The 25,213-nt window shown below is 62.6% G+C and overlaps 2 protein-coding genes across 2 annotated transcripts in view; both read left to right on the plus strand.

Moving 5' to 3' along the window:
• DNAH2 (dynein axonemal heavy chain 2) overlaps positions 1 to 5,590 on the plus strand; it is a 77,290-nt gene extending 71,700 nt beyond the window's left edge. The window contains exons 79-87 of the mRNA XM_032839816.1: positions 2,652 to 2,843; positions 2,978 to 3,162; positions 3,389 to 3,617; positions 3,695 to 3,846; positions 3,952 to 4,066; positions 4,465 to 4,641; positions 4,744 to 4,818; positions 4,978 to 5,128; positions 5,269 to 5,590. Coding sequence (XP_032695707.1) covers positions 2,652 to 2,843; positions 2,978 to 3,162; positions 3,389 to 3,617; positions 3,695 to 3,846; positions 3,952 to 4,066; positions 4,465 to 4,641; positions 4,744 to 4,818; positions 4,978 to 5,128; positions 5,269 to 5,423 — 1,431 coding nt within the window. The 3' untranslated portion in view covers positions 5,424 to 5,590. The remainder of the gene's footprint in view (positions 1 to 2,651; positions 2,844 to 2,977; positions 3,163 to 3,388; positions 3,618 to 3,694; positions 3,847 to 3,951; positions 4,067 to 4,464; positions 4,642 to 4,743; positions 4,819 to 4,977; positions 5,129 to 5,268) is intronic.
• Positions 5,591 to 16,563: 10,973 nt separating this feature from the next.
• KDM6B (lysine demethylase 6B) overlaps positions 16,564 to 25,213 on the plus strand; it is a 10,857-nt gene continuing 2,207 nt past the window's right edge. Inside the window, 19 exon segments of the mRNA XM_032840071.1 lie at positions 16,564 to 16,968; positions 18,072 to 18,191; positions 18,432 to 18,574; positions 18,668 to 18,809; positions 19,014 to 19,112; positions 19,217 to 19,436; positions 19,524 to 19,616; positions 19,700 to 19,861; positions 19,952 to 20,155; positions 20,251 to 20,595; positions 20,706 to 21,581; positions 21,583 to 22,892; positions 22,979 to 23,105; positions 23,209 to 23,314; positions 24,097 to 24,302; positions 24,418 to 24,482; positions 24,565 to 24,636; positions 24,724 to 24,872; positions 25,040 to 25,154. Coding sequence (XP_032695962.1) covers positions 18,673 to 18,809; positions 19,014 to 19,112; positions 19,217 to 19,436; positions 19,524 to 19,616; positions 19,700 to 19,861; positions 19,952 to 20,155; positions 20,251 to 20,595; positions 20,706 to 21,581; positions 21,583 to 22,892; positions 22,979 to 23,105; positions 23,209 to 23,314; positions 24,097 to 24,302; positions 24,418 to 24,482; positions 24,565 to 24,636; positions 24,724 to 24,872; positions 25,040 to 25,154 — 4,286 coding nt within the window. The 5' untranslated portion in view covers positions 16,564 to 16,968; positions 18,072 to 18,191; positions 18,432 to 18,574; positions 18,668 to 18,672.

Genomic DNA, 25,213 nt, shown 5'->3' on the forward strand with positions numbered 1-25,213 from the left:
CAAGAAGCCTCTGCCCTCCAGGTCTAGGCCAACACACATACAACCTCCCCACTCCTGCTGCCCCCCAGCCTGCTGTGACACTGGACTGTGTTGTATGGGTTGGGAGCCCGATGCCAGGACCCTGGGATCATGACCTGAGCCAAAGGCAGACGCTTAATGACTGAGCCACCCAGGTGCCCCCAAATCCCCCGCTCTCAAAGCAAGTTGCCAGCCTGCCACCAGAGAGAGCCTCCTCACCCCATCTTTGTTAATGGTGCCCCTAGTTTTTTCATTTTCCTTTTTTATTTTTTGAGAGAGCAAGCAAGCAAGCCGGGGGCGGGGGCAAGGAGGGATAGAGGGAGCGAGAACCTTAAGCATATCCACGCTCAGTGTGGAGTCTGACACCTGAGATCATGACCCCAGTGGAAATCAAGAGCCAGACGCTTACCTGACAGAGCTACCCAGGTGTCCCTGATGATGTTTTAACCTAAATCTATTATATATTTCCAGTTTTCTTCAGTGACCCAATCATATGTTCCTTGATGCGCTCCCCATCCGAATCCGTCCTTTTGTTATTTTTTTCATGAATGGAGATCCTTAATTTTTTTTTTTTTTTTAAAGATTTTATCCGTTTATTTGACAGAGATCACAAGTAGGCAGAGAGGCAGGCAGAGAGAGAGGAAGGGAAGCAGGTTCCCTGCTGAGCAGAGAGCCCGATGCGGGCCTCGATCCCAGGACCCTGGGATCATGACCTGAGCCGAAGGCAGCGGCTTAACCCACTGAGCCACCCAGGCGCCCTAGATCCTTAATTTTTATGAGGTGGAATTTAGCTCTTCTTTATGGCTTATGCTCTTAGGTGTTGTTCAAAAAATCGCTTACTCCAAGGTGGTAAAGGCCGTTTCTCACACTTGTCTTCAGAAGCATTTATAATTTGACTTTCCCATATTGGTGTTTTAACCACTTGAAGTGGATTCTCACGAGTGTGGGATGAGTAGGGGTCCAATATTTTTTCTGGTCACACAGATAGCCACTTCTCCCAGTACCATCATTGAACAGCATACAGTTACCCTTCTGATCTGCAGGGCCTGCTAAGCCTTAAAACATGTTTATATATGTGTAGGTTTCTGGGCCCTTTATTCTGTTCATTGCTCAGGTTGTTCATATTGGGGTCAAAAGACACGGTCTCAGTGACCCTATAGCTCTGTAATAGTCCTTGCTGGCTGGTACGGCAAGTCTCTTTACTGCATTCTTTTTCAGGCCACTCATGGACTTTTATTCTGCAACAGAATTGCTGGGATTAGCTTGTTAAATTCTACCAAAAAAAAAAATCTCTTGATCAGTCTGGAGGAAATCAACATCTTTCGTATATCACGCCTCCCCATCCATGATTATAGTATATCTCTCCATGTAGTCTTTATTTCAATCAAGTTTTGTCATTTTCGCTTTAAAGATTTGTGCATTTTTATTTATTCCTGGAAACTTTACGTATTTTGGTGTTGTCAATGACAGTATTCTTACTCTAATTTTTTCACTACGTTCTGTCTGTCACGGATGCATCTTTTTTTTTTTTTTTTAAGATTTTATTTACTCATTTGAGAGACAGCACAGGCAGAGCAGCAGCAGAGGCAGAGGGAAAAGCAGGCTCCCCGCTGAGCGGGAGCCTGACATGGGGCTCGATCCCATGACTTGGAGACCATGACCCGAGCCAAAAGTAGATGCCCAACCCTCTGAGCTATCCAGGTGCCCCAATGGATGCGTCTTCTTAAAAGCACTGTGTCAACAACATATTGCTGTCCTGCTCAAGACAGAAAGTGGCAGGGGCACCAGGTGGCTCAGTTGGTGAAGCGTCTGCCTTGGGCTTAAGTCATGATCTCAGGGTCCTGGGATCGAGCCCCACATCAGGCTCTGTGCTCAGGGGGGAGCCTGCTTCTCCCTCTGCCTCTGCCCCTCCCCCTGTTTGTGTTCTCTCTCTCGATCACTCTCTCTCTTTCAAATAAATAAAATCTAAAAAAACAAAACAAAACAAAAAAACCCAAAACAGAAAGTGGCCCTCTGACTCCTGGTGAATCAAGTCCTAATGGCTCCATCTGGTCATAGCTCTTCTGACCCCACCTGGGTCCTTGCCCTTGACTTCAGTTAGACTCATCTTCTCACTTATTCTCTGCTTTGAGGCTCTATCCCTTCCATTCTTTCCATCTCCATGAAACCAATGCCCTCCTGTCAGCCTCATTATCTCTTTCCCCTCGGTGAGACTCTACTGCCCACCTTGACCCAGAAGGGTGTTCACAAAGCCTGAAAAATCTATCACACAGATGATACGCTATGACCTCCTTAATCTACCCTGAAACTTTGCATATGGCATCGTATAGATTTTTGTCCATTAATAGTTGCATGTACTATCAAAAGACAAGAAGGTAGAGCTGCCACTAGCCCACACAGCGCCCGTGTGCCGATGAAAGAAAGAAAGGCACCCACCTAGTCCTGTGAATTGGTGCACATCCTGGCATGCAGATCAAGGGCTGGATTTCAGCTTTCACTACCCCCTTCAGCCAGCGTCCTTGTGCAGTGAGCAACCTCCACAACTGTACGTGGTGGTGCCAGTGGCAGGGCTTAGCATGATGCAGGTCATCCCATGCAGGACATCCCAATAAAATGTCCTGCATTGTCTCCAGGGCCTGAAGGCCAACATGACGCGTCTTTACCAGCTGATGACGGAAGCACAGTTTTCCCGCTGCGCCAAACCTGCCAAGTATAAGAAGCTGCTGTTTGCCCTCTGCTTCTTCCATTCTGTGTTGCTGGAGCGCAAAAAGTTCCTGCAGCTTGGCTGGAACATCATCTATGGCTTCAATGACTCTGACTTTGAGGTTTGCACCAATAGGGGCCTGTTACCCCAGGCCTGCCTGGTGGGGTCCCGGTGGGAGGAGCTGCGGACAGAAAGCCCCCCTTGAATGAGTTCCTGCCCTAACTGCGTGTGGGGGCGGGGCCGGGGCACCCACAGGTGTCGGAGAACTTGCTGAGTCTCTATCTGGATGAGTACGAGGAGACCCCGTGGGACGCCCTCAAGTACCTCATTGCTGGTGTCAACTACGGTGGGCACGTGACGGACGACTGGGACCGGCGCCTGCTCACCACCTACATCAACGACTATTTCTGTGACCAGACTCTGTCGACCCCCTTTCACCGGTGAGGCGGGGAGGGGGCACAGACACGGGCCCAGAGAACAGCAGCCACCCGAGAGGGCAAGACTGGGGGCAGCGGGGACATTTGAGAAGAGGCCAAGTCTGTGGGGTCGGGCAGGGAGCAAGAGCAGGGGCGGCACGAAGGGGCCACGCAGAGTGGAGGGGGTCCTGGCCTGGCGCTGAGCCCCAGAGGCCCACAGCGTGGTGACGGTCATGCTGGGGGCCTTCAGGTTGTCAGTCCTGGAGGCTTATTTCATCCCCAAAGACGGGAGCCTGGCCTCTTACAAGGAGTACATCAGCATGCTGCCGGGCATGGACCCCCCTGAGGCCTTTGGCCAGCACCCCAATGCGGATGTGGCCTCCCAGATCACCGAGGCACGGACTCTCTTTGAGACTCTGCTGTCCCTGCAACCCCAGATTACTCCTGCCAGGGCTGGAAGCCAGAGCAGGGAAGAGAAGGTAGGAGCAGGCCGACAGCTGAGGGAGGGCAAGCAAGGAGGCAGAGAGGCCGCCACTCAGGGCTCCTGCTGTGCCAGGTCCTCGAGCTGGCTGCTGATGTGAAACAGAAGATCCCTGAAATGATCGACTATGAGGGGACCCGAAAACTGCTGGCCATGGACCCCTCCCCTCTCAATGTGGTCCTTCTGCAGGAGATCCAGAGATACAACAAGCTTATGGAGACCATCCTGTAAGATGGAGGGAACAAGAGGAAAGGGCTCCCCCCTCCCCCGCCCCCTAGGGATGGCTCTGCCAGGCCCCTCCCATCTCTAAGCTCCCAACTTACCCTGCTCAGGTCCTCACTAACAGACCTCGAGAAAGGCATTCAGGGCCTCATCGTGATGTCTACAAGCCTTGAAGAGATTTTCAATTGCATCTTTGATGCCCACGTCCCTCCGCTCTGGGGAAAGGCAAGATTGCATCATTCTCAGACCCCTGTGCCCTCCATCCCCTGGTTCTGGGAGGCATATGGCAACATGCAGTGTGCCTGGGTTTCGGAGCCAGGGAGATTCAAGGGGGAGATCTGGCTCCGCTATTCACAGACTGGGTTTGCACCGAGTAATTAACCTGGAAACTTAGGGCAAGTTCCTTGCCTCCCCCAAGGACAGTTCAAGGATGCTCGGTACTGTGCGTCCCTCTCAGTCAGTGCTTCTTTCCTGGGAGCTGGCTTTTGGAGAGCTTGGCCCAGCGACAGCTGGGAAATGGGCTGACATGGCAGATTTTCTTCCAGGTCTGCTCCAAGCGCTCGAAATCAAGATTTGAGCGCACGAGTCAATGAGTACATAACACGCCCTATTTCCTCCTCCAGGCATATCCCTCACAGAAGCCACTGGCTTCCTGGACCCGGGACTTGGCCACACGCGTGGAACAGTTTGAGCTGTGGGCCAGCCGTGCCCGGCCTCCGGTGATCTTCTGGCTGTCTGGGTTCACCTTTCCCACCGGCTTCCTCACCGCGGTGCTGCAGTCCTCAGCCCGCCAAAACAACGTGAGCAAGCAGTGTGGGAGGCGGGATGGGGGGTGGGTGCTGGGGGTGCGGATTTGCTCTGCTCCTTAAGGGTCCTCCCTTATGCTCCCCCTTAACCCCCAGATTCCGGTGGACAACCTCTCTTGGGAGTTCATTGTTTCCACAGTGGATGACAGCAACCTAGTGTATCCGCCCAAGGTGGGAGCAGAGGTCTGGGGGGGTGGGGGTGCTGGGAGTAAACCGCGGGAAACAACTGGTTAAGAAGGGAGAAGAGAGGTGGCAGCTCGGGGCTGCTGGCAGCCAAAGGTCTCCACTTCTCCCCCAACTTGCCCCCCGCCCCCCAACGTGTCTTCCCAGGATGGAGTCTGGGTCCGTGGCCTGTACCTGGAGGGCGCTGGCTGGGACAGGAAGAACTCCTGCTTGGTAGAGGCGGAGCCCATGCAGCTTGTCTGCCTCATGCCCACCATCCACTTCAGGCCTACAGAAAGTCGCAAGAAGAGCGCCAAGGGTAGGCTGCCTTTCCAGTACTTCGTTTGGATCCTAACCCACCCTGGGCCCCGCCCCTCCCCCACACCTGCTGGGGCCCTGCTCTCTCCGAGGCGCCCCGGGGCTCTGACTCCTGACTCCTCCTCCTCTCCTTTCCCCCAGGTATGTACTCCTGTCCCTGCTATTACTATCCCAACCGGGCGGGCAGCTCGGACAGAGCCTCCTTCGTCATCGGCATCGACCTCCGGTCGGGGACCATGACATCTGATCACTGGATCAAGAGGGGCACTGCTCTGCTCATGAGCCTGGACAACTGACAAGGCCTCCTCTTCCTCCCGGCTTGAGGGAGAGTCGGGGACTCTGGGGACGGAGGCTGGACTTAACGGGGGCCACAGAATGGGGGCCGGGAGACAGCTAGGTGTACTGGCCATAAAGGTGGAAGAATTGTATAGAAACTCAGAGCAGTAAAACGCCTTCAACCGTAGCCCTGACTGAGCCTCTCAATGGGGTGCCGGGAGTCTGGGGACGGAGGAAGCCCAGGCCTTACTGAGGAAGGTACTCCCGCGCGTGGCTAAAGGATGGGGAAGTTGCTAGGGAAGAGGGAGGCCAGGAGAGGAAGGGGGCGTGGCCTTGAGCGAGGGGCCGGGCTGTGGGACCCGAAATGGGCGGGGCTAAATTTCGGGGCTGGCCCTGAGCAGGTGGGGCGGGGCTTACTTCGGAATGGCGCGTGATCCGAATGGAATAAGGGTTTGTCAGGCGGGGCTCGGGGCTGGACCCGGTACGTTGCACCCCGAACCCGGCACCCCGCATCTGGCATCCTCCTGCGCACCTACGCTGAGGCGAATGGTACCTGCAGAAGGCGGGGCGGGGCCCGAGAGAGGGACTCCTGCGCGAGAAGGGGCGGGACCACGGGGAAGGGGGCGGGGCTGGGGCGCAGGGGGGGCGGTGTTTGTGTTGGAAAATCCAACTGCGCCACGGGGCGGAGCGGCCCCCCCCGGCCCTGGCCTGGGAGAGGGGGGGCCCGCTCGACCCCCTGGGAGACATCGGGGAGCCTGAGCACCTGGGACTCCCCAGAAACAGGTAACGGGGAGCTGCGAGGGCGTCTGAAAAGGGGAAACCCATCTCCGCGCAGGGGGGGCGGGACGCCCGAGTCTCAGGACCGGTAGAGCCGGGGATGGACGTTTGGATCTCGGCAAAGGCACTGAAAGGAGAGCGGGGCAGGACGCCAGGGTTCCCTAGAAGAGTGCGGGGTGGGGTGGGGGAAGAGCGGGGAGGTAGAAGACTTGGGGGTGCGGGTGTCCAGAGGGGCCTGAAAGGGCTCCCAGTCCCCCTCGGGCTGGGATTCCCCTCCCCGACCCTGGGCGGGGCGAGGCGGGGCGCGGCGGCCCCTGACAGAAGGGCAGGACCGAAGGTCAGAGTCCGCAGCTGGGCGGGTGCGACCACCCCCTGAGGTCGGGCGTGGCCAGTCTGGCAGGGGTCTCCGGGCCCGGGGCCACCTCTGGGTGTCCCTCCAGTTCTCCGCACGGTGAAGTGTGTCGCCTCAGCCTTGCCCCTCACGGCGGGAGCGCCGGCAGCCGGCCTCCCCGTCACGGCCTTCGCCTCCATCCACTCCGCCGCACCCCGCTAGCCCCTCCATCCCTGGGCCGACCCCACTCGGCCGCTCGTCGCCCTCGCCGGGCCCGGCTCCATGCGGACCTTCCCAGCGCAGCCACGAGATGGCGAGGGCGAGACACGCAGCCCGAGCCGCGGGAGCGGGGTGGGCGCTGTGGCCCGGAGGGCGGCCGAAGCCCCCCGCCCGGCCCGAGAGAAAGGTGGGCGGGGGTGCGCCTCTGGCTTCCTGTCATCTCGGCCCCTCACAGGAAATTGTGGGCGGGAGGGCGAAGGGCAAGACGTGGGGAGGGGGCTGGGACTCAGTCTCCGCCTCCCCGGGCCGCGGTAAATAGTGAGGAGGGGGCACGCGGCTTGGTTACTAAGCAACGCAGATTCGCTTCCTGTCTGCTGCGGCTGGTGGCAGTTACCTGGGGACCGGGCGTGTGGGGGCGGTCTGTGGCGAGCGGGGGGCGGGCCGACTGCGGGGAAGGTCGAGGGCGGGACGCCTGCTCCCCGGGACCCGGAGAGCCCGGGAAGGACCGAAGGGACGGCGTGAGCCGCGCTGCCGCAGAGGAGGGCGCCGCGACCTTCCGGGGGGAGGCGGGACCCAGGCGCGGCCCCGAGCGCCGCTCCGCAGGCCCTCCCGGGGGTTGCTTGCCCTGTTGCCCGAGTAACTGGAGAGCCAGACTCGGGAGCCGGATTCCCGAACTCTCGCGTCCGGCCAATCCGCTCTGGCGGAGAGCCCTGACATCAGGGCCCTGGCAGCCAATGTGCTGTAGGCTTCATAGAGCCGCAGGAAGGGGGCGAGGGGAGGGGAGAGGAGGAGATTGGCGGAGTGGGGGGTGCTGCTCTGGACCCGCACGTGCACTCCCACACGCTCGCGCCCACCCTCCTCCCTCCTCCGCACGCGCCCGGGTGCCCCCCTGCGCCTGCGCGGCGAGTCGGCGCTCGCCGCACACGGTCCCCCCACCCCCATTTGAGTCTGTGTTTGCAAACTAGTCCTGGGCTGCGCTCCTCAGCCTCTGGGGACCCGGGCGTCTGGACTCGCCGGTCCTCTCTCGCTGGGTCTCGAACCTTTACTGTCCAGCCCTGCGTGGGCGGGGCCGGCTACCTGTTTCCCACCGACCCCCCAGCTGGCGCCCCACTCTCCCAGGTGGGCTGGGCGGAGCTGCGGTTTCCGGCCCCTTAGGCTCCGCCGCCGCCTTCCCGGGCTCCGGCTGAGGTGGCCTCCCCAAGGGGAACGGAACGGGTGTCTGCGCCCCTTCCCGAAGCTTCACTTGTTCGGGCTCAGCTGTAGTAGGTGGCGGGGGAGGGCGCTGCGGGGAAGCCCCGGGCGGCCCAGTTGACTCTTGCGGGCCCTGACGCCCCTTCGCGGGAATTCCTCTCCTCGACTGGCACACCAGAATCCTTTCCATCTCTAACGTGTCCTCCCCGCTCGCCCCCGTGCTCTTTGCACTTCTCGGGGCTCCCTCCGGGCTGTGTGTCCCGGTCTCCACTCGTCCTTCTCGGCTTCTCCCGGTTATATAACTCTTCCTTTCGCCGTGTCCTGGTTTCAACTCCACAGACTCCGCCCTGGAACAGCGCGGGGAGGGGCAAGAGAGCTGGGGACCCAGACAGGTTCCGGCTGGCTGCCGGCTGGGCCACGGGGGATCCCGCAGATGGGAGACGGAGCCCCGCGGGACCCGGTGCCCCCGTCCCTCACCTTCCGCCCCCGCCCCCTACCCGCGATCTCGCCGGGGAGAGAGAAGGCACAGTATCTGCGAGAGGCGTGTCGGGGACTCCGTCAGAAATGTGGGTTGGGAGGTCAGGGCTGGAGGCGGGGAGGAGGAGCCTTAGCAAGCCCGAGTCCCGGGGACTGGAGCCGCCTTGGGGGTAGAAGAGATAAAGGCAAGCCGCCTGGGTTCCTTCCCTCCCCTGCTTTTTGGGCTCCCAGAATTCCTAAGGCTATTTCCCAGGAAGCTTAGCCAAAGGCCCCTTTCCGCCCCTAGGGGTCAGAGGTCTGTCCTAGAGGTGGCCTGGGATGATGTCACCAGTGCACGTGCCCTGGGACGTTTGCCAGGCTGGAGGCCTCCTCCCCTTTCCATCCCGCACCCCCGCCCCCCCCACCCCTAGCCCCAGGGCCGCTCCAACCCCGTGCCATCTTTTCCCCCTCTCCCTTCCCTTGGCCTTAGCAGCCTGCAGGTGGGAAACCCTGGCCTGGAATTTTGTGAGGGGGAGGGGCACGGGTGTGGTGTGGCCCGAAGACTTTGCCCCTTTGCTGGGCTACGGGAACCTTGCGGCATTTTGCCCCAGATTGGTGGGGAGAGCTTTCCTTCCCAGTTCCTCCTCCCCTTGAAAGCGCCTCCCAGCCGTCTTTCTGTTTTCCCACCTGCTGCATGGCCGTGTGTCTTGTTGCCCCTCTCCCCATTTTGAGTAGAAGGGGGAGTGGTTGCAAGAAAGCAACTCCCAGGAGAGCTGCGTGTGGTGTGGGAGGGGTCACTGGACCGCAGCTCACCTCTGACCTGGATCAGTGACACCCCAGCAGTGAGGAAGAAGGTCAGGAAACAGTATTAGACTGAAAAGTCAGGGTCTTTATTCTGTGTGGGTGGGTGGATCACTTTCCTGAGGGAGGAGGGCTCCGTTCATAGCTGCAGGGGCTTTTCCCTATTGAGTTAAGTCCTGGGTTTGGTTATGATAATTGGAAAAAAAATTCATTTTTCTTGTAATGCACCTTAGAGCTGTCAGCTCAGACCCGGATTTCTTTCTGAGCTCTGCCACTTAGTGGCTATAGGGACTTGGAAAGGTCACCACCTCCCAGAGCCTTATATTCTTAATCTGGAAAATTTAAATATCAATACACACCTTCTAGGCCGGGGAAGTGGGGGGGGGGGGGGAGGTAATTTATGCAAAGCACTTAGCACGGGGCCTGGCACAGAATAAATACTGCACGAATGCTTGTTAGGAAAGGCTCTTTCTCGTTAAATGTGGATAGTTATTATTTTTACGATGATAGTTGTTCCACCGGCTTCAGCCTGGCCAGGACCTCAGGAGTTGGTCAGGGAGGAGTGGAGAGTTGGTGTTAATTTGGTGGGTGGGAGGGAGGGGGGCTCGGGATTAGCTTTCCCTGCGTTGTGCACTTTATTTGATGAGGGCTTTAGTCAGATTTGTATTGCTTTCTTTAGGATTATTATTTTTTTCTCTCTCCTCTCGGAGAAGAAACAGCTCAGACTATTCCTCTGGCCGTGAAAATAAAATAATTGTATTATGGTTCCTGATTTTTAAGCAAGACCCAGGTCCCCTCCCATGTTGTTCTCTGGGGCCTTTCCATTTAGCAGAGGGACTGCACAGTTTTCTTTGCGGGGACCGGGCTTGGCCGAGGGGTGTGTAAAAGGGTGGGTGGGTGGGTGGAGGGAGACTAGTGCTGGGGGCTGGGGGGGGCGGGTAGTTAAAGGAAGAGACCGGAAGGGAGGAGGAGGGAGCCTACTGGTGGGGAGGGAGGGAGGGGAGGAGGAGGTGGAGGAGGAGGAGGAGGAGGAGGAGGAGGAGGAGGAGGGAGGGGGTTGGGGAGAGCCTGCTACAGTTCTTTGTTTGACTCCGGGACTCAGGGACGGGGAGGAGGAGGGAGGGAGGCAGAGGCTGCAAGCGCCGGGGCAGGCCCAGGAGGCAGAGGAGGGACCGTCTCCCCCGCCCCCCCAGCCCCCACCCCCCCCCCTGCTGCTCCCCCCCTCCCTACCCGGACTCCGGGGGCACCGCCGGGGGACAGACACCCAGCAGGTAACCCTGGCCTGGCTCGCCCTCCCTTCTCAGATTTTCCCCCATACCCTCCCGGATGACCCCTTTCCCCGATTCTGTCTCCCCGTTTTCCTCGGCCTTGCCTCTTTTCCCTGGTCCTCCTTGTTCCATCTCCCCGACTTGGGTTTGTCGCCCGCTGGCCGCGCTGCTGTCTCGTGCAGCCGGACTCCCTTCCCTTCGCCCGGCAGCCTCTGCGCCCTAGGTCTGCCCGCGACACCTTTCGGGGCTCTGTCTCGCTGCTTCTCTGGGCTTTGCTTTCCTTCCGATCTGTCCCCTGGGGCTCTGAGTAAGGAGGCAGTCCCTGTCCTTTTCTCGCTCCCCCTGTTCCCTGCCCCCCCCAACTCTGGCCCCCTTTCTCCTTCTAGCAGTCTCTAGGGTTGGGGAGAGAACCGGAATTTGGGGGGGCCCTTTGGAGGGGCAAGGGGTTGTGTGTCGCTGGGGAAAGGGTCTGTGAGTGTGTGGGGGGTGGGGGTGGGGGCAGTTGGAGACCTGGCTGCTTCCCTGTTGTCCCTTTAAATGGCCCTCACATTTCTGGGGACTCTTGGGGGGGGAGGTGGCAAGCTGCCTGCCTGGGGGGTAGGGCCCTCGGTTTGTGCACACAATCAGGGGTGGTAATGATTTAAAGGGACAGGCTCGGTGTGGCCACTGCCACCCCTAGCCGGCGGGAGGGGGAGCCGGCAGGCCGCGTCTGGGGAGGCTGGGCCCGTGAACAGGGCATTTGAGGCTGGATCTGTAGTGGGGCCTGCCAGGTCCAGGATAGTGTGGCTGAGACCTGCAAGGAAGGGTGACAGCTTGCGGGGGAAGGGAGGCACTCAGCCTGGGCCTTCTCCTGGGCCCCACCTTTGGGTGCTTGGACTCCTTGGCCAAGAGCCCTTGTGTGCAGACTGTGGAGTCTGTGGGCCATCAGGTGGGGACCGCTGGTGGGTCTGCAGGTCAGCAGTCCGGCCTGGGCACATTGGAGCTGGCCCCGGAGCTTCCCCTTTTGTTGTTTGGCTCTGTGCACAAGAAAGCCCCAGCCCCTCCCCCAGCTCCCCTTCCCATCCACATGCCCCCCCCCAACACACACACCCACCCCAGCTGTTGGACAGATGAATTAGAGCCTCCGGCTTGGGGCCAGGGCTGGTGAGGGATTAAAGCTCTGGGGCTGGCCCTTTAAATGGCTGTTGGCCCCTCCCCCCACTCTGGTGTCCAGACACCCCATACACACTCCTGTGACCCCCTTGGCTGCCCCTCACTCCTTCTTTGGTGTGTCCTGAGGCCTGCCACTCCCCTCTCTCTAGGCTTGACCTTCCCCTCCAACACAACCACATACACAAACACTACACATACACACACACACACACACACACACACTCTCTCTCTCTCTCTTTTTCTCTCTCTCTCTCTTTCCCTCTCCCCCCACATTTTCAGCATCTCTGTCCTGGAAGGTTCCTTCTCCAGCAGGAGAACTTTGCCTGTCTGGCCTCCCTAGCCTGCAGCTGCGGCGACCTGGCCCACGGAGGGGCCCCCCCGCCTGGGTCAGGAGTAGCATCTCCCTCGGGCCGTGTCGTGTCGTCAGCAGCCTGGGCACCTTGCTGCACATTGCATCATGGAGGCTGGGGGCTGGAGGCCTGAGTCTCTGGGGCAGGGGGAAGGATGTCGGCTGGAAGGCCAGGGAATGGAGAGACTGCACTGGGAGCCCAAGTGTCTGGGACCTTAAGGGCCGAGCACGGTGGCTAAGGAGGCAGAAACCATGGGTCCCTGAGGAGGACTGAGTCTGAGGATGGGCAAGACTTAGGTGTGACCCGAGGAGGACACCTGATTCTTGGCCCTGGACTTCTGTTAAAAGACCTAGCTGTTTGTCTGTGACAGGAGGGGAGGGGATGGGCCTCTGTCACCTTCTTGGGCCACATAGAGGAAGGAGGTGATGGAGAAACAGGATATGGCCTTGAGGGGTGGGATGGAAGGGAGGCTTGCGGCAGAGGCCACGTCCAGACCCAGGCCCGGAGTCAGTCCTTGTTCGGAGAGAGGCTCCTCCCCGCTGGGCCTGTTTGTCTCGTCTGGCCACCTGTGCTGCTCGCAGAGACCTGCCTGCCTGCGCCCGCCTGGGGAAAGGGGGAGGGGGCAGAGTCCAGAGGGTGGGGTTGACTGGTGTGATAAGGTGAGGGAGGAGGCTGAGCTGAAGGCCGGGATGCGAGCACTTGGGGCCAGGATGGAGGCTGACTTGGGCGCGGAGGTCAGAGGCCAAGGGGCTCCTCTGGGACCCGGGACTCAGCGGGAGGGGTCAGTCCCAGGAGGTATCATGAGTTGGGTGTCCACCGAGGACCTACACAGATGCCATCGCCTGTGCCTCTCACCCCCTGCTCCAGGCTGCTTCCTAAAGGGGAAGAAGGCTGGAGGACCACTTTGGGGATGGCTTTTTCTGGTTGCCACGGAAACAGGTTCTCCCATCCCATCTGACCACCAGCGGCTGGTTGCTCCTCAAGAAGACAGGGAGCACAGGAAGATTCTCCGGCCTGGGAGACCCCACTTCTAACTGGCTTTTTTTTTTTTCTTTCAGGTTCCCCCAGGCACCATGCCAGCCCCGTAGTACCACCCATCCCCACCCACGGTGGTCTGCTGCACCCCACTGCTGGGGCACTGGTTCCAATGAGACAGGACACATCAGATTCCATCTGGTAAGTCCTGCCCCTGAGCAACACCTCCCCCAACCTGCAACAGTCTAGCTCGGCGGCGCCACATGCTTGAAGAAGAGTGGTACGGTCTGCATCATGCCCACTCCCCGGAATGGTCCAGTCCAGCTTGAGGCATGCATCCCCCCCATGTGGTGCTAGAGTGGTTCAGCCTTCCTGGTTTATGGAGCCCCCTCTGTTGCCTCTGAGTGGTTCAGCCCGGTGCTTCACAGCCTCTCCACGACCACCAAGCCCCCCCCACCCAGCCCCCGCCCCCCACCTCAGTGCTACAAGCCAGTTGCTTATTGAATGGACTTGAGCTAGTTTGCAAGCCGCGCGGTAGAGGTGAGCTACCCTGGAGGGATTTTTCATGGGGTGGGGGTGTCCTAGAAGAGTTGTTGAACAGTCTGGTTTGTGGATGGTGATTGGAAATTGATTCCGAGAGGTAGTAGAGGCCCCTGGCACAAGCGCCTGCTGTTGCCATGGCAATCGTGGCATCTCACCTTTCCTTCCAGATCCCTTTCTGTTCTGTCCTGTTCCCACTGCACTACAGCATTTGCCGCCTGCCCAGCGCCTTAAGTCTTACTCCTCTTCTCCTCGCCTCTCTCTTTCTGCCAGTTCTCTGCCTGAGGCTCTGTAGGCCAGAGCCTCCATCCCTCATTCTCTAGGAGAAAAGATGATACCTAAGCCGGGGACTTGAGTTCTCCGAGCGTGTGCCGCTCTTCTCCACTATTCACTGAATTTTTGAGTGGGACTGTTTTCTCCTCTGTGTCTCTGTTTGGCAGGATGGTTTGCACATTGGGTTACCTCAGTGGAATTGTGTTGAATGAATGTGTTAACTGAATGCACTCTCTTGCCAAGAAAGTAATGGCTTCTGAGATCTGCTACACAGTCTCCTGCCCACACCCGCTCTAGAGGACGTGAGACGTTTGGGATGGTAGAGATGCCTGGGGTAGAACCCCGGGGGCAGGCTGACCCAAGAGATGGCCTGTGAGGATAAAACCAAGGGATGGAGACTAGGACAGAGGCCTTCTAGAAGAGTGCAAAGAGTTGAGGCCCTGGGAAGAAGCCCAGCCCTTCCACTCTCTTGCAGAGTGAATTTTTCACGAAGTTAACCTAACCTCTCTGAGCCTCAATTTCCTCATCTGTAAAATGGAGTTAAAAAAAAAGTACCTCCTACCTTAGGTTTGGGGTGGTGGTGGGGGGAAGTTTTAAATATGTATGTGAAGTGTTTAACACGGTGGCAGGCATGTAATAAGTATTCACGAATTGCTAGCAATTATCATCATAATGGGAGCTGCAGGGACCTGGGAGGATAAGCAAGGACCTTAAGGAATAGGACAGAACTTGATTGAAGGCAGACAGACGCCCAAATATTTGACTCAAACAGAAGGATCACTGATCCAGCGTCAGGATTCCGGGCAGTGAGGCGAGGAGTCAGCAGGGTCAGCCTGCTCCAGTGTTTCCCAGACTCTGTTCAGGAACATGAAGGCAAACCCAGAAGGGCATGTGCAGAGACACACGTGATCACGCAAGTGATGCAGAGGCAGACCCAGACAAAAGACCGAGACAGGAGCCAGGCAGACACACAGACAGAGACAGCCCCTCAGAGTCATGTAGACAGGCATAATGACAGGAACGCGTCCGACGCAGGCCCTGAAGGAGACAAGATGAGCAGATATGCAGGTGCACTGAGACAGACACCGGGACCCACACACAGCCGACCTTGTCAGACACACTGGGGAACACAGCGGTCCAGTCAGAGGCAGACACAAGGCTCGCAGTGACACATAGCGGGCCGGGGCCGGCACTGTCACTCCTCGGTGGGGGGCGGGGAGGGGCCAGCGGCGGGGGAAGGCTGGGGAAGGGAATCCCGAGCGGGCGGCCTGCCCGGGTGGCTGAGTCACAGCGGCGCCCCAGCCGGCGGCCCTCCCCTCCGCCTCCCCCTCCCCCAGGTAAGAAGCGAGCCTGTAACCCCTCGCTTCCACCGGGCCGGAGGAGGCCTGGCGGGGACCGGGATGCGGCGGGGTTCCGGGACCGGCACCCTCTCGGCGCGCGTGTCGCGCGTCTGCCGATCGCCTGCCGGGGAACACCGTGTCTGCGGGGTCTTGTCTGTGGCCGGCATGTGAGTCTGCGTGCGCACGTCTGGCCCCTCAGCCTGTGCTCTGCGCGGCTCCAGCGCTGCACCGAGGGGCTTCTCGGGCTCAAGCCCGCAGAGGGTTAAGTGGGTGTGATTGATGGAGTGGGTCTCTCTCGGGGCTCCGGGGGAGGGGGTCGGTTAAAGTCCCAGAGTCCAGAGCCCGGATGGAAGGGGCGGAGCTGGGCTCAGCCGGGAGTGCCCGGATGGAGAGGGCGTGGCCTCGGCAGGAGAAGAATTAACCCTTTCTGGGCGGCTGGCCCCCCGAGACACGGGGCGGGCGGTCAGGAGAGGCTGGAATGGAATGTCTGCTCCAGAAGTATACCGTCCTCCCAGCCTGGCTCCGGCCGCGTGCGTCTTCCTCTCATCTGCCTTCGAGGAGTCTGTGGGCGTCTGTCTTTGTGCCTTCCCGTGGTTGTCCCCTCCCTCGGTTAGTAGGGACACCGGGAGTCGGGGAGGGCTATTCCTGCCCCAAAGCGAGAGTGGAGGTGAGAGTGGACCGCGAGCCGCCTGCGGGAACAGGTGTGAGCGGGGCGTCGAGGCTGGCGTTCGCGGGGAGGGGCCGTCGTGGGGGAAGACGAGAGGGGAAATTCCGCGGGACCGGTGGTGAGCGGTGTGTGGGCTGAGTTGTGTCTGCCTCTGACTGTGTGTCTGTGTGTGTTCAGGGAGGCGGGGACTGAGTCAGTGGGAATAGGGGAAGGTTTTCTGGGTGACTCACGCTCCCCCCCCCCCCACCCCGAGCCTGAATCAGACCCCGAGGGAGGTCTTTGTACGGAAGGCGGATGGTGTGTGTGGGGAGGGGGGTGGCGGGGGGGAGTCAGGCGCCTGGGTCCCGGGTGGGGACAGGGATCCGAGGTCTTTGGCGAGAGTGAGTGTGTGCTTAGTGTACAGGAAGTTTTTGTTGTCCAGTGAGGGCTGTTGTGTTCTGAGTGCCGGCGTGGGGGGTTGCGGACAAAGGTGGAAACGGGCTTGGAGGGACGGGGCTCAGTGCTTTAGGGAAAGCTGAGTCAGTTCCCCGTGGGAAAGGGGAAGTGGTGAAGGGGAAGTGTCATCATTGCACTAGGGGAAGCTGCATTTCCTGGTAACTGGCGGCGCCCTGGGCGCCCCTTCGCAAGCGGGGATCTGTTCCCCTGATGCCCGGACCCCCGGACCCCCTCCCCACCCCGTCTTCCCTTGCGTGGTCCGGGACTTGGGTGGGGGACTCTGGCCGGGGTTACACTGGGACCGCCGTTAAGCGCTCTGCTCATGCCAGGGCTTGGGAACTGAGAGAAAGTCTGTGTGGCGAGGAGAGAGAGCTCGGGGCAGAAACTCCGCCAGAGCGGCGGAGAGGGTCCGTAGAGCCCGGGCGTGAGCCGGCCTCAGCGGGGAGGGCGCGCAGGGACCTGCGGGGTCCGAGAGCTAGCATGTAAACAGACGACCTTGCCCCGCGGAGGGAGGACTGTTTTCACCAGAAACCCGCCTGCCCTTGCGGGCTGGGTGGAAATTTCCCCACGGCGCAGACTTCTCTCGGCAAAGGCGAACTTTCCAGCCGCCCCCAGCCCCTCGTCGCGCGCTCTCCCCCGGCTTCCTGCCCCGCGCGAGCTCCAGCTGGAGCGCTGGCCCCGCCCCCGCCGCTTTGTACTCTACGCTCGCCTCTCGCAGCTCTTTGTACTCTAGACTCTCAATGGACCGATCCCGGGAGCGGAGCCGGCGCTCTACCTGCGGGGACGCGGGGTAGGCGACGGGGAGGCGCGGGGACGGGGAGCCTGGGCTCAGAGAGGCGAGAGGGAAGAACTGGAGCCAAAGGGAAGGTGCCCAGAAGGGGAGCAAGGCGCCCGTCGTGGGTCGAGGCAGCACCGACGGGAAGGGGCCGGGGGGGGGTGGCGGTGAAGGAGGAAGTGAAACGGGTTCTGGGTTCTTTAAGGGAGTGGGCGGTGAGAGTGGGACAGGGGTGATGTCACCGCCTGTCGGGCCCCGCCCTCCTCCCTCCCGAAGGACCCCCCCCCTTACACTTACACACGCCGCTTCCGCTGCGCAAGTAGCCACGTCACGGGCAACCCCCGAAATCCCCCCTCCCTTGGGGGGCGGGGGCCACGTGGGCCGCGGGGAACCGCGTGGCCCCGACGGGGAAGGGCACAGAGGATACGGGAGCCACGCGAGAGGGGCCACTCGGGACCGCGGTGCGCGACTTCTCACAAGTTGGGGGGATTGAGGGGAGATTTTGGTTTGGGGGGTCGGTTGGCATTGAAGGTCTGAACAGGCGGGGAAGTGGAGGAGCTCAAGGAACTGGGTACGAGGCCGGGGGCCTGACCGTGGTTTGGGATGGGGTCAGGCGTCGGGGATGGGGCGCTCAGGTCGCGGAGCGGGCGGGTCTGGGTACCGGAGAAGTCGCTGTGACCGGCCAGCCCTCCGCAGCTCCCGGAGGCACTCGGGGTGGGAGGCGAGGCAGTGCGCGGGGTGAAGTGAGGAAGGGGAGCGACCCCTTTGTCTGCGCGGGGCCTCCGTTGGCCATCAGTCGGTCTCACGGCGGCGGGGCGTGGGGCGGCTTCGGGCGGTCGCGCCGGGAGCGCCGGTGGCTCCGCGGGTGCGTGGGACTTGAGGGTAGCGCCGTCCGCCAGGCGGGCCCGAGCGTGCGACTCGCCGCCTTCACGCGCCAGGGGTCCCGGGCCCCGCCGGCGCCGCCGGCCCGAGCGCCGGGCGCGAGGTGGAGACCCTAGGTGGGAGCCACGGGGTCACACCGGGGTCACCCCAGGCCGAGCCCGTCTGACCGGCTCCGCCGCCCCTCCTCCCCGGCCGGCCGCGGCCGGGCTCACCTCGCTCTCATTGGTCCCGACCAGGCTGTTACTGAGGCGGAGACACGGGTGATGATTGGCTCGCTGGGGAGAGAGGAAGTCCTGTGATTGGCTAGATCTCGGGAGCTCGCCGACGCCGGGAGAGGACGCTCCCACGGAGGCCGGGTAAGCCGCCGCGCCGCTGCTGGTCCGCTCCAGTGGCTCCCGACTGCGAGCTGCCGGCGGCCGGCCGGGCCGCTCCCCGCCGCCGATCCCGGCGCCTCGCCGCCGCCCTGGGCCGCCGGGGGCCTCCGCTCAGGGAAAGCCGGGGCGGACGCCCAGTGCAGATGACCGCCCGGCCCAGCCCCGGGCCTCCGCCGTGTGCTGGCCGGCTCACCTCACTCCTCCTCCTCCTCCCCTCTGTAGAATTGGCTGTGAAGGGCCCTGGGTGGCCGTCTGGGGGCAGTGGGCACTCCTGTCAGAGCGGCTGGAGCGGGACCGTCGCCCCAGAGAGCTGGGGCAGGGGGCCGTGCCCGATCTCCAGGGCTCCTGGGGCCACTGCTGACCTGGTAAGGGACAGGCCGGGGCCGGGTTGGCGGTGTGCAGGCTGTTGGCTCAGGCTGCGCCCCCACTGAGACCGTAATCTCTTCTTCCTGGCTCAGGCTGGATGCATCGTGCAGTGGACCCTCCAGGGGCCCGCGCTGCACGGGAAGCCTTTGCCCTTGGGGGCTTGAGCTGTGCTGGGGCCTGGAGCTCCTGCCCGCCCCATCCCCCTCCTCGTAGCGCATGGCTGCCTGGAGGCAGGTGAGAACTTGGGGCCTCTGTCTCCAGGCACCCTTCTTCCCATTCCCTCAACTCCTTAGTCTCTGTGTCATTCTCTGGGTTTCTGCCATTCTGTGGACCTCAGTGCCATCCTCGGCTGCTGTCTCAGCCTCAGTCCTCTCCTTCCTAGGTAGGGACAGGACTGTGTAACGTTGCTGCGTGTTAACAGACCGCTTCTCTCTCTAGGTGCTCTGCCAGCATCGGGCAGCCCCCGCTCTCTGCGCCCCTACCCCCTTCACATGGCAGTAGTTCCGGGCATCCAAACAAACCGTATTATGCTCCAGGGTGAGTGAGGATTCAAATGTGCTGGGGATAGGAGGTAAGTCTGGGGCCCGGGAAGAGTTCCCTGAAGCCTGACCCTAACGCTTGCAACCCATTCTGCTCTGTAGGACCCCCACTCCAAGACCCCTCCATGGGAAGCTGGAATCCCTGCATGGCTGTGTGCAGGCGTTGCTCCGAGAGCCGGCCCAGCCAGGGCTGTGGGAGCAGCTTGGGCAGCTGTACGAGTCTGAGCACGACAGTGAGGAGGCCATCCGCTGCTACCACAGCGCCCTTCGATATGGAGGAAGCTTGGCTGAGTTGGGGCCCCGCATTGGGCGACTGCAGCAGGTGGGATGAGGCAGACCCTGGGAGGGGGGGGCAGGATTGTGCCTCCACCCTCAGTACCCTCATCTTAATGTGTGCTTCTGCCCTCAGGCCCAGTTCTGGAACTTTCATGCCGGCTCCTGCCAGCACAGAGCCAGGGTCCTGCCTCCCCTGGAGCAAGTTTGGAACTTGCTACACCTCGAGGTGAGACCAGGGCCGGCTGGGCTGGGGAGGAGGCCTGGGCCAGGTATGGAGCTGTGTCATTCTCTCTCCCCTTCTCTCTTCAGCACAAGCGGAATTACGGGGCCAAGCGGGGAGGTCCCCCAGTGAAGCGAGCCGCTGAACCCCCAGTGGTGCAGCCCGCGCCTCCTGTGGCACTCTCAGGCCCCTCGGGGGATGAGGGCCTCAGCCCTGGAGGCAAGCGCAGAAGAGGCTGCGGGTCAGAGCAGGTACGGTTGTGTGTGGGCCGGTGGATGGGCAAGTAGCCGGAGGGCAGGACTGGGGGACGGAGTGGGGTCTCACGCTCTGTTTCCTTCTAGACCGGCCTTCCCCCAGGGCTGCCGCTGCCACCACCGCCACTGCCACCACCGCCGCCGCCGCCGCCGCCGCCACCACCGCCCCCACCCCTGCCTGGCCTAGCCACTAGCCCTCCCTTTCAGCTGACCAAGCCAGGGCTATGGAGTACCCTGCATGGAGACGTCTGGGGCCCCGAGCGCAAGGGTTCGGCACCCCCGGAGCGCCAGGTGAGCTCCCGTCCGTTGCCCCTCACCTCTTGGGTGCCAGGCCTGCATCCTCTGTCCTCTGTTCCTCATTGGTGGCCTTCCTTCCTCTCCCACAGGAGCAGCGGCTCCCGCTGCCCCACCCGTATCCATACCCGGCTCCGGCCTACACGGCGCACCCCCCTGGCCACCGGCTGGTCCCGGCCGCCCCCCCAGGCCCCGGCCCCCGCCCCCCAGGAGCAGAGAGCCATGGCTGCCCGCCTGCCACCCGTCCCCCCGGAAGTGACCTTAGAGAGAGCAGAGTTCAGAGGTCGCGGATGGACTCCAGCGTTTCACCAGCAGCAACCACCGCCTGCGTGCCTTACGCCCCTTCCCGGCCCCCTGGCCTCCCCGGCACCACCAGCAGCAGCAGTAGCAGCAGCAGCAACACCGGTCTCCGGGGCGCGGAGCCGAGCCCAGGCATCGTGAGTGCCGGCGGTGGGCGCAGGGGGGCACCGGCCCGGGAGCTCCTCTTTGGGTGGGGGAGCTGGAGTGGCACTCTGACCCCCCCGCCACCCTTATCCTACACTCGCAGCCCGGCGCTGACCATTACCAGACCCCCGCGCTGGACGTCTCCTCTCACCAAGGCCGCCTGGGGCCCTCGGCACACAGCGGTCGGAAACCGTTCCTGGCGGCTCCCGCTGCCACTCCTCACCTGTCCCTGCCGCCCGGGCCCCCCTCACCTCCTCCGCCACCCTGTTCCCGTCTCCTGCGCCCCCCACCGCCCCCTGCCTGGCTGAAGGGTCCGGCCTGCCGGGCAGCCCGCGAGGACGGGGAGATCTTAGAGGAGCTCTTCTTCGGGGCTGAGGGACGCCCCCGTCCTCCCCCACCACCCCTCCCCCACCGCGAGGGCTTCTTGGGGCCTCCGGCTCCCCGCTTTTCTGTGGGCACTCAGGATTCGCACACCCCTCCCGCCCCCCCAGCCACCAGCAGCAGCAGCAGCAGCCCTACGGGGCCTGTGTCCTTCCCCCCGCCTCCCTACCTGGCCAGAAGTTTGGACCCCCTTCCCCGGCCCCCCAGCCCAACACTGAGCCCCCAGGACCCACCTCTCACACCCTTGACTCTTGCCCTGCCCCCAGCTCCTCCCTCCTCCTGCCACCAAAATACCTCAGGAAGCTTCAGGCGCCCGGAGAGCCCGCGGCCCAGGGTCTCCTTCCCAAAGACCCCCGAGGTGGGGCCGGGGCCGTCGCCAGGCCCCCTGAATAAAGCCCCCCAGCCTGCGCCGCCCAGGGTTGGGGAGCTGCCTGCCCGAGGCCCGCGGCTCTTCGACTTTCCCCCTACCCCGCTGGAGGACCAGTTCGAGGAGCCGGCCGAGTTCAAGATCCTCCCCGACGGGCTGGCCAACATCATGAAGATGCTGGACGAGTCCATCCGCAAGGAGGAAGAGCAGCAGCAGCAGGAGGCAGGCGTGGGCCCCCCGCCCCCCCCTGAAGGAGCCCTTTCCATCTCTGCAGCCTCCGTTCCCCAGTGACACAGCCCCGGCTGCCACCGCCTCTGCCGCCACCACCACCGCCACGGCCGCCCCCGCTGCCACCGCCACAGCCACCCAGGAAGAGGAGAAGAAGCCACCACCAGCCCTGCCGCCGCCACCGCCTCTTGCAAAGTTCCCGCCCCAGCCCCCGCCTGCGGCTGCCCCGCTGCCCCCAGCGGCCGGTCCGGCCAGCCTGCTCAAGTCCTTGGCCTCCGTGCTGGAGGGACAGAAGTACTGTTACCGGGGGTCTGGAGCAGCTGTTGCTACCCGGCCTGGGCCCTTGGCCGCCACTCAGTATTCTCCCGGTCCCCCGTCAGGTGCTACCGCCCCACCATCCACCTCAGCGGCCCCTGGCGCCCAGGGCTCCCCGCAGCCCTCCGCTTCCTCGTCATCTCAGTTCTCTACCTCAGGCGGGCCCTGGGCCCGGGAGCGCAGGGCGGGCGAAGAGCCAGCCCCGGGCCCCATGACCCCCGCACCGCCGCCCCCACCCCTGCCTCTGCCCCCTGCTCGGTCTGAGTCTGAGGTGCTAGAAGAGATCAGTCGGGCTTGTGAGACCCTCGTGGAGCGGGTGGGCCGGAGCACCACAGACCTGGCGGGCCCGGTGGACGCGGCGGGCCCAGTGGACGCGGCAGGCCCGGTGGACAGTGGGACTGAGCGGCTGCTGCCTCCCGCCCAGGCCCGGGAGGAGAGTGGCGGGGCGGGGGTGGCGGCAGGACCAGGCAGCGGCAAGCGGCGGCAAAAGGAGCATCAGAAGGAGCACCGGCGGCACCGGCGGGCCTGCAAGGACGGCGTGGGTCGGCGGCCCCGAGAGGGCAGGGCGAAGACCAAGGCCAAGGCCCCCAAAGAGAAGAGTCGCCGGGTGCTGGGCAACCTGGACCTGCAGAGCGAGGAGATCCAGGGGCGCGAGAAGGCCCGGCCCGATCTCGGTGGGGCCTCCAAGGCCAAGCCGCCCGCAGCTCCGGCCCCTCCACTGGCTCCCGCGCCCTCTGCCCAGCCCATGCCCACCTCTACCCCTGGGCCCGGGAAGAAGGCCAGGGAGGAAGCGCCAGGGCCCCCCGGCGTCAGCCGCGCTGACATGCTGAAGCTGCGCTCCCTTAGTGAGGGGCCCCCCAAGGAGCTGAAGATCCGCCTCATCAAGGTGGAGAGCGGCGACAAGGAGACCTTCATGGCCTCTGAGGTGGAGGAGCGGAGGCTGCGCATGGCGGACCTCACCATCAGCCACTGCGCGGCCGACGTGGTGCGCGCCAGCAAGTAAGCGAGGGGCCGGTGCCTGGGATCCCCTTTCCCCGCTGGGTCACCCTGGTAGCCCTGCCCTCGTCTCTCTGTCCTCCCCACAGGAACGCCAAGGTGAAAGGGAAGTTTCGAGAGTCCTACCTTTCCCCTGCCCAGTCTGTGAAACCGAAGATCAACACTGAGGAGAAGCTGCCCCGGGAAAAACTCAACCCACCCACCCCCAGCATCTATGTACGTGGGCCACCCCTGCCATTGGGCTCGCGGCTCTGCTGGGGGCCGCGGGGGGTGGGGTGGGCCCCGAGCCTCACCCCTGCCCTGTCTCCTCCTGCTGCAGCTGGAGAGCAAACGGGATGCCTTCTCACCGGTGCTGCTGCAGTTCTGTACAGACCCTCGGAACCCCATCACCGTGATCCGGGGCCTGGCGGGCTCCTTGCGGCTCAGTGAGTGTGGCAGGGGGTGTGGGGCAGAGCCATCTGAGGGCCCCCGAACCTGGAGACCCCCGGCTGGCGGCCAGCGCAAGCCCTCCTCAGTCCTACGTAGGCCGTACTCTGAGTGATGGGTCCGCCGGTCTCAGGCTTTTCTCCCATCTGTGTGTCCCCGGCAGCGGGCAGAGGGAAAGGGATGTATCTCAAGATCCAGCTGGAGTCCCTTTCAGTTCTCCTGGCAGTGAGAGTGAGGGCATGGATTACACAGGGCCTCGGCCAGCCCATGGTTTGAGGCTTTCCCTCTTCCAGTCCTTTATTGTGCAGAATTTCAGACACAGCTACAAATGTAGGAAGGGAAACCATGTAGAAGCATAAAAATCACATCTCCCGTGTACCCGGAGCGTCCTCTCTCCCCACATAGCCTCCCTTCTCTCAGCTGAGCTCCTGGAAGCACTTTCTAGGCTTTCACTTGACCTCATCTCCTTGGATCCAGTGATAAGGAAACTTCCATCCATTGAGCACCTCTTGAGTGTCAGGTGGCGTGCGCCTGTGGCCCCAAGCACACCAGAGGACACTGTTGAGGGGCCCCGGCTCGGGGCAGCAGTGGGAGGTGGCGTTGGGGGTGACCCAGATGAGAGCCACGTCCCGGGAGGGCCAACCGCTCCAGCTGCCTGTGGGGCCGGCCTCGTCACCTGTCCTCCTGGGCTGACCCTGCATCAGGGGCTCAGGGAGTAAGAAGGCCCGAGCTCCTTGCCCTCTGCCCCTGCCCCGACGCCCTGCTCGGTCCTCCTTTGCAGACTTGGGCCTCTTCTCCACCAAGACGCTGGTGGAGGCGAGCGGCGAGCACACGGTGGAGGTGCGCACGCAGGTGCAGCAGCCCTCCGACGAGAACTGGGATCTGACAGGCACGCGGCAGATCTGGCCTTGCGAGAGCTCCCGCTCCCACACCACCATTGCCAAGTATGCACAGTACCAGGCTTCATCCTTCCAGGAGTCCCTGCAGGTGAGGGGCGCACGCCTGGCTGGACCCAGGGGGTCAGGATCTGGGGGCTGCGGCGGGGGCACCCCGGGGGCGGGTGCTGACCCAGGTCTGCGCCCACCCCTCTGTGGCCAAGCAGGAGGAGAAGGAGAGCGAGGATGAGGAGTCTGAGGAGCCGGACAGCACCACGGGGACCCCTCCCAGGTAGGTCCAGTTGGGCTCTCCCCTTCCCCACTCCTTGGTTCTCTTGCCTCTCCACCAACCCGTGTGCCCTTTGCCCTGGCAGCAGCGCGCCCGACCCGAAGAACCATCACATCATCAAGTTCGGCACCAACATCGACCTGTCCGATGCCAAGAGGTCAGTGTGGCGGGGGCCGGAGCGCCACTGGGTGGGCAGAATTGGGGGGGGTAGCCTCTCACTTACGTGGCACCTTCGCCCCCGCAGGTGGAAGCCCCAGCTGCAGGAGCTGCTGAAGCTGCCCGCCTTCATGCGGGTCACGTCCACCGGCAACATGCTGAGCCACGTGGGCCACACCATCCTGGGGATGAACACGGTGCAGCTGTACATGAAGGTCCCCGGCAGCCGGACACCAGGTGCGCTCCTGGCGGGGGCGGGCGCGAGCGCGAGGTGGGGGGCGGAGGGCGGAGGGCGGGGCTGCTGCGGGGGGCCTCCGCCAGCCAATGAGGGCGGGAGGGTGGGCCGGGAGCGGAGCGCAGGCTTGACCCTGGCCAGCCACGCCGTTCTCTGTCGCCCCCTGCAGGCCACCAGGAGAACAACAATTTCTGCTCCGTCAACATCAACATTGGCCCTGGCGACTGCGAGTGGTTCGCGGTGCACGAGCACTACTGGGAGACCATCAGCGCCTTCTGCGACCGGTGCGCTCCGCCCTGCCTCCCTCCCGTCCCCCCCCCCCCCCCCCCCCCCCCCCCCCCCC

The sequence above is a fragment of the Lontra canadensis genome, unplaced genomic scaffold, assembly GCF_010015895.1.
Source record: "Lontra canadensis isolate GAN:19392208 unplaced genomic scaffold, GSC_riverotter_1.0 scaffold110, whole genome shotgun sequence".
NCBI classification, from domain to species: Eukaryota; Metazoa; Chordata; class Mammalia; order Carnivora; family Mustelidae; genus Lontra; species Lontra canadensis.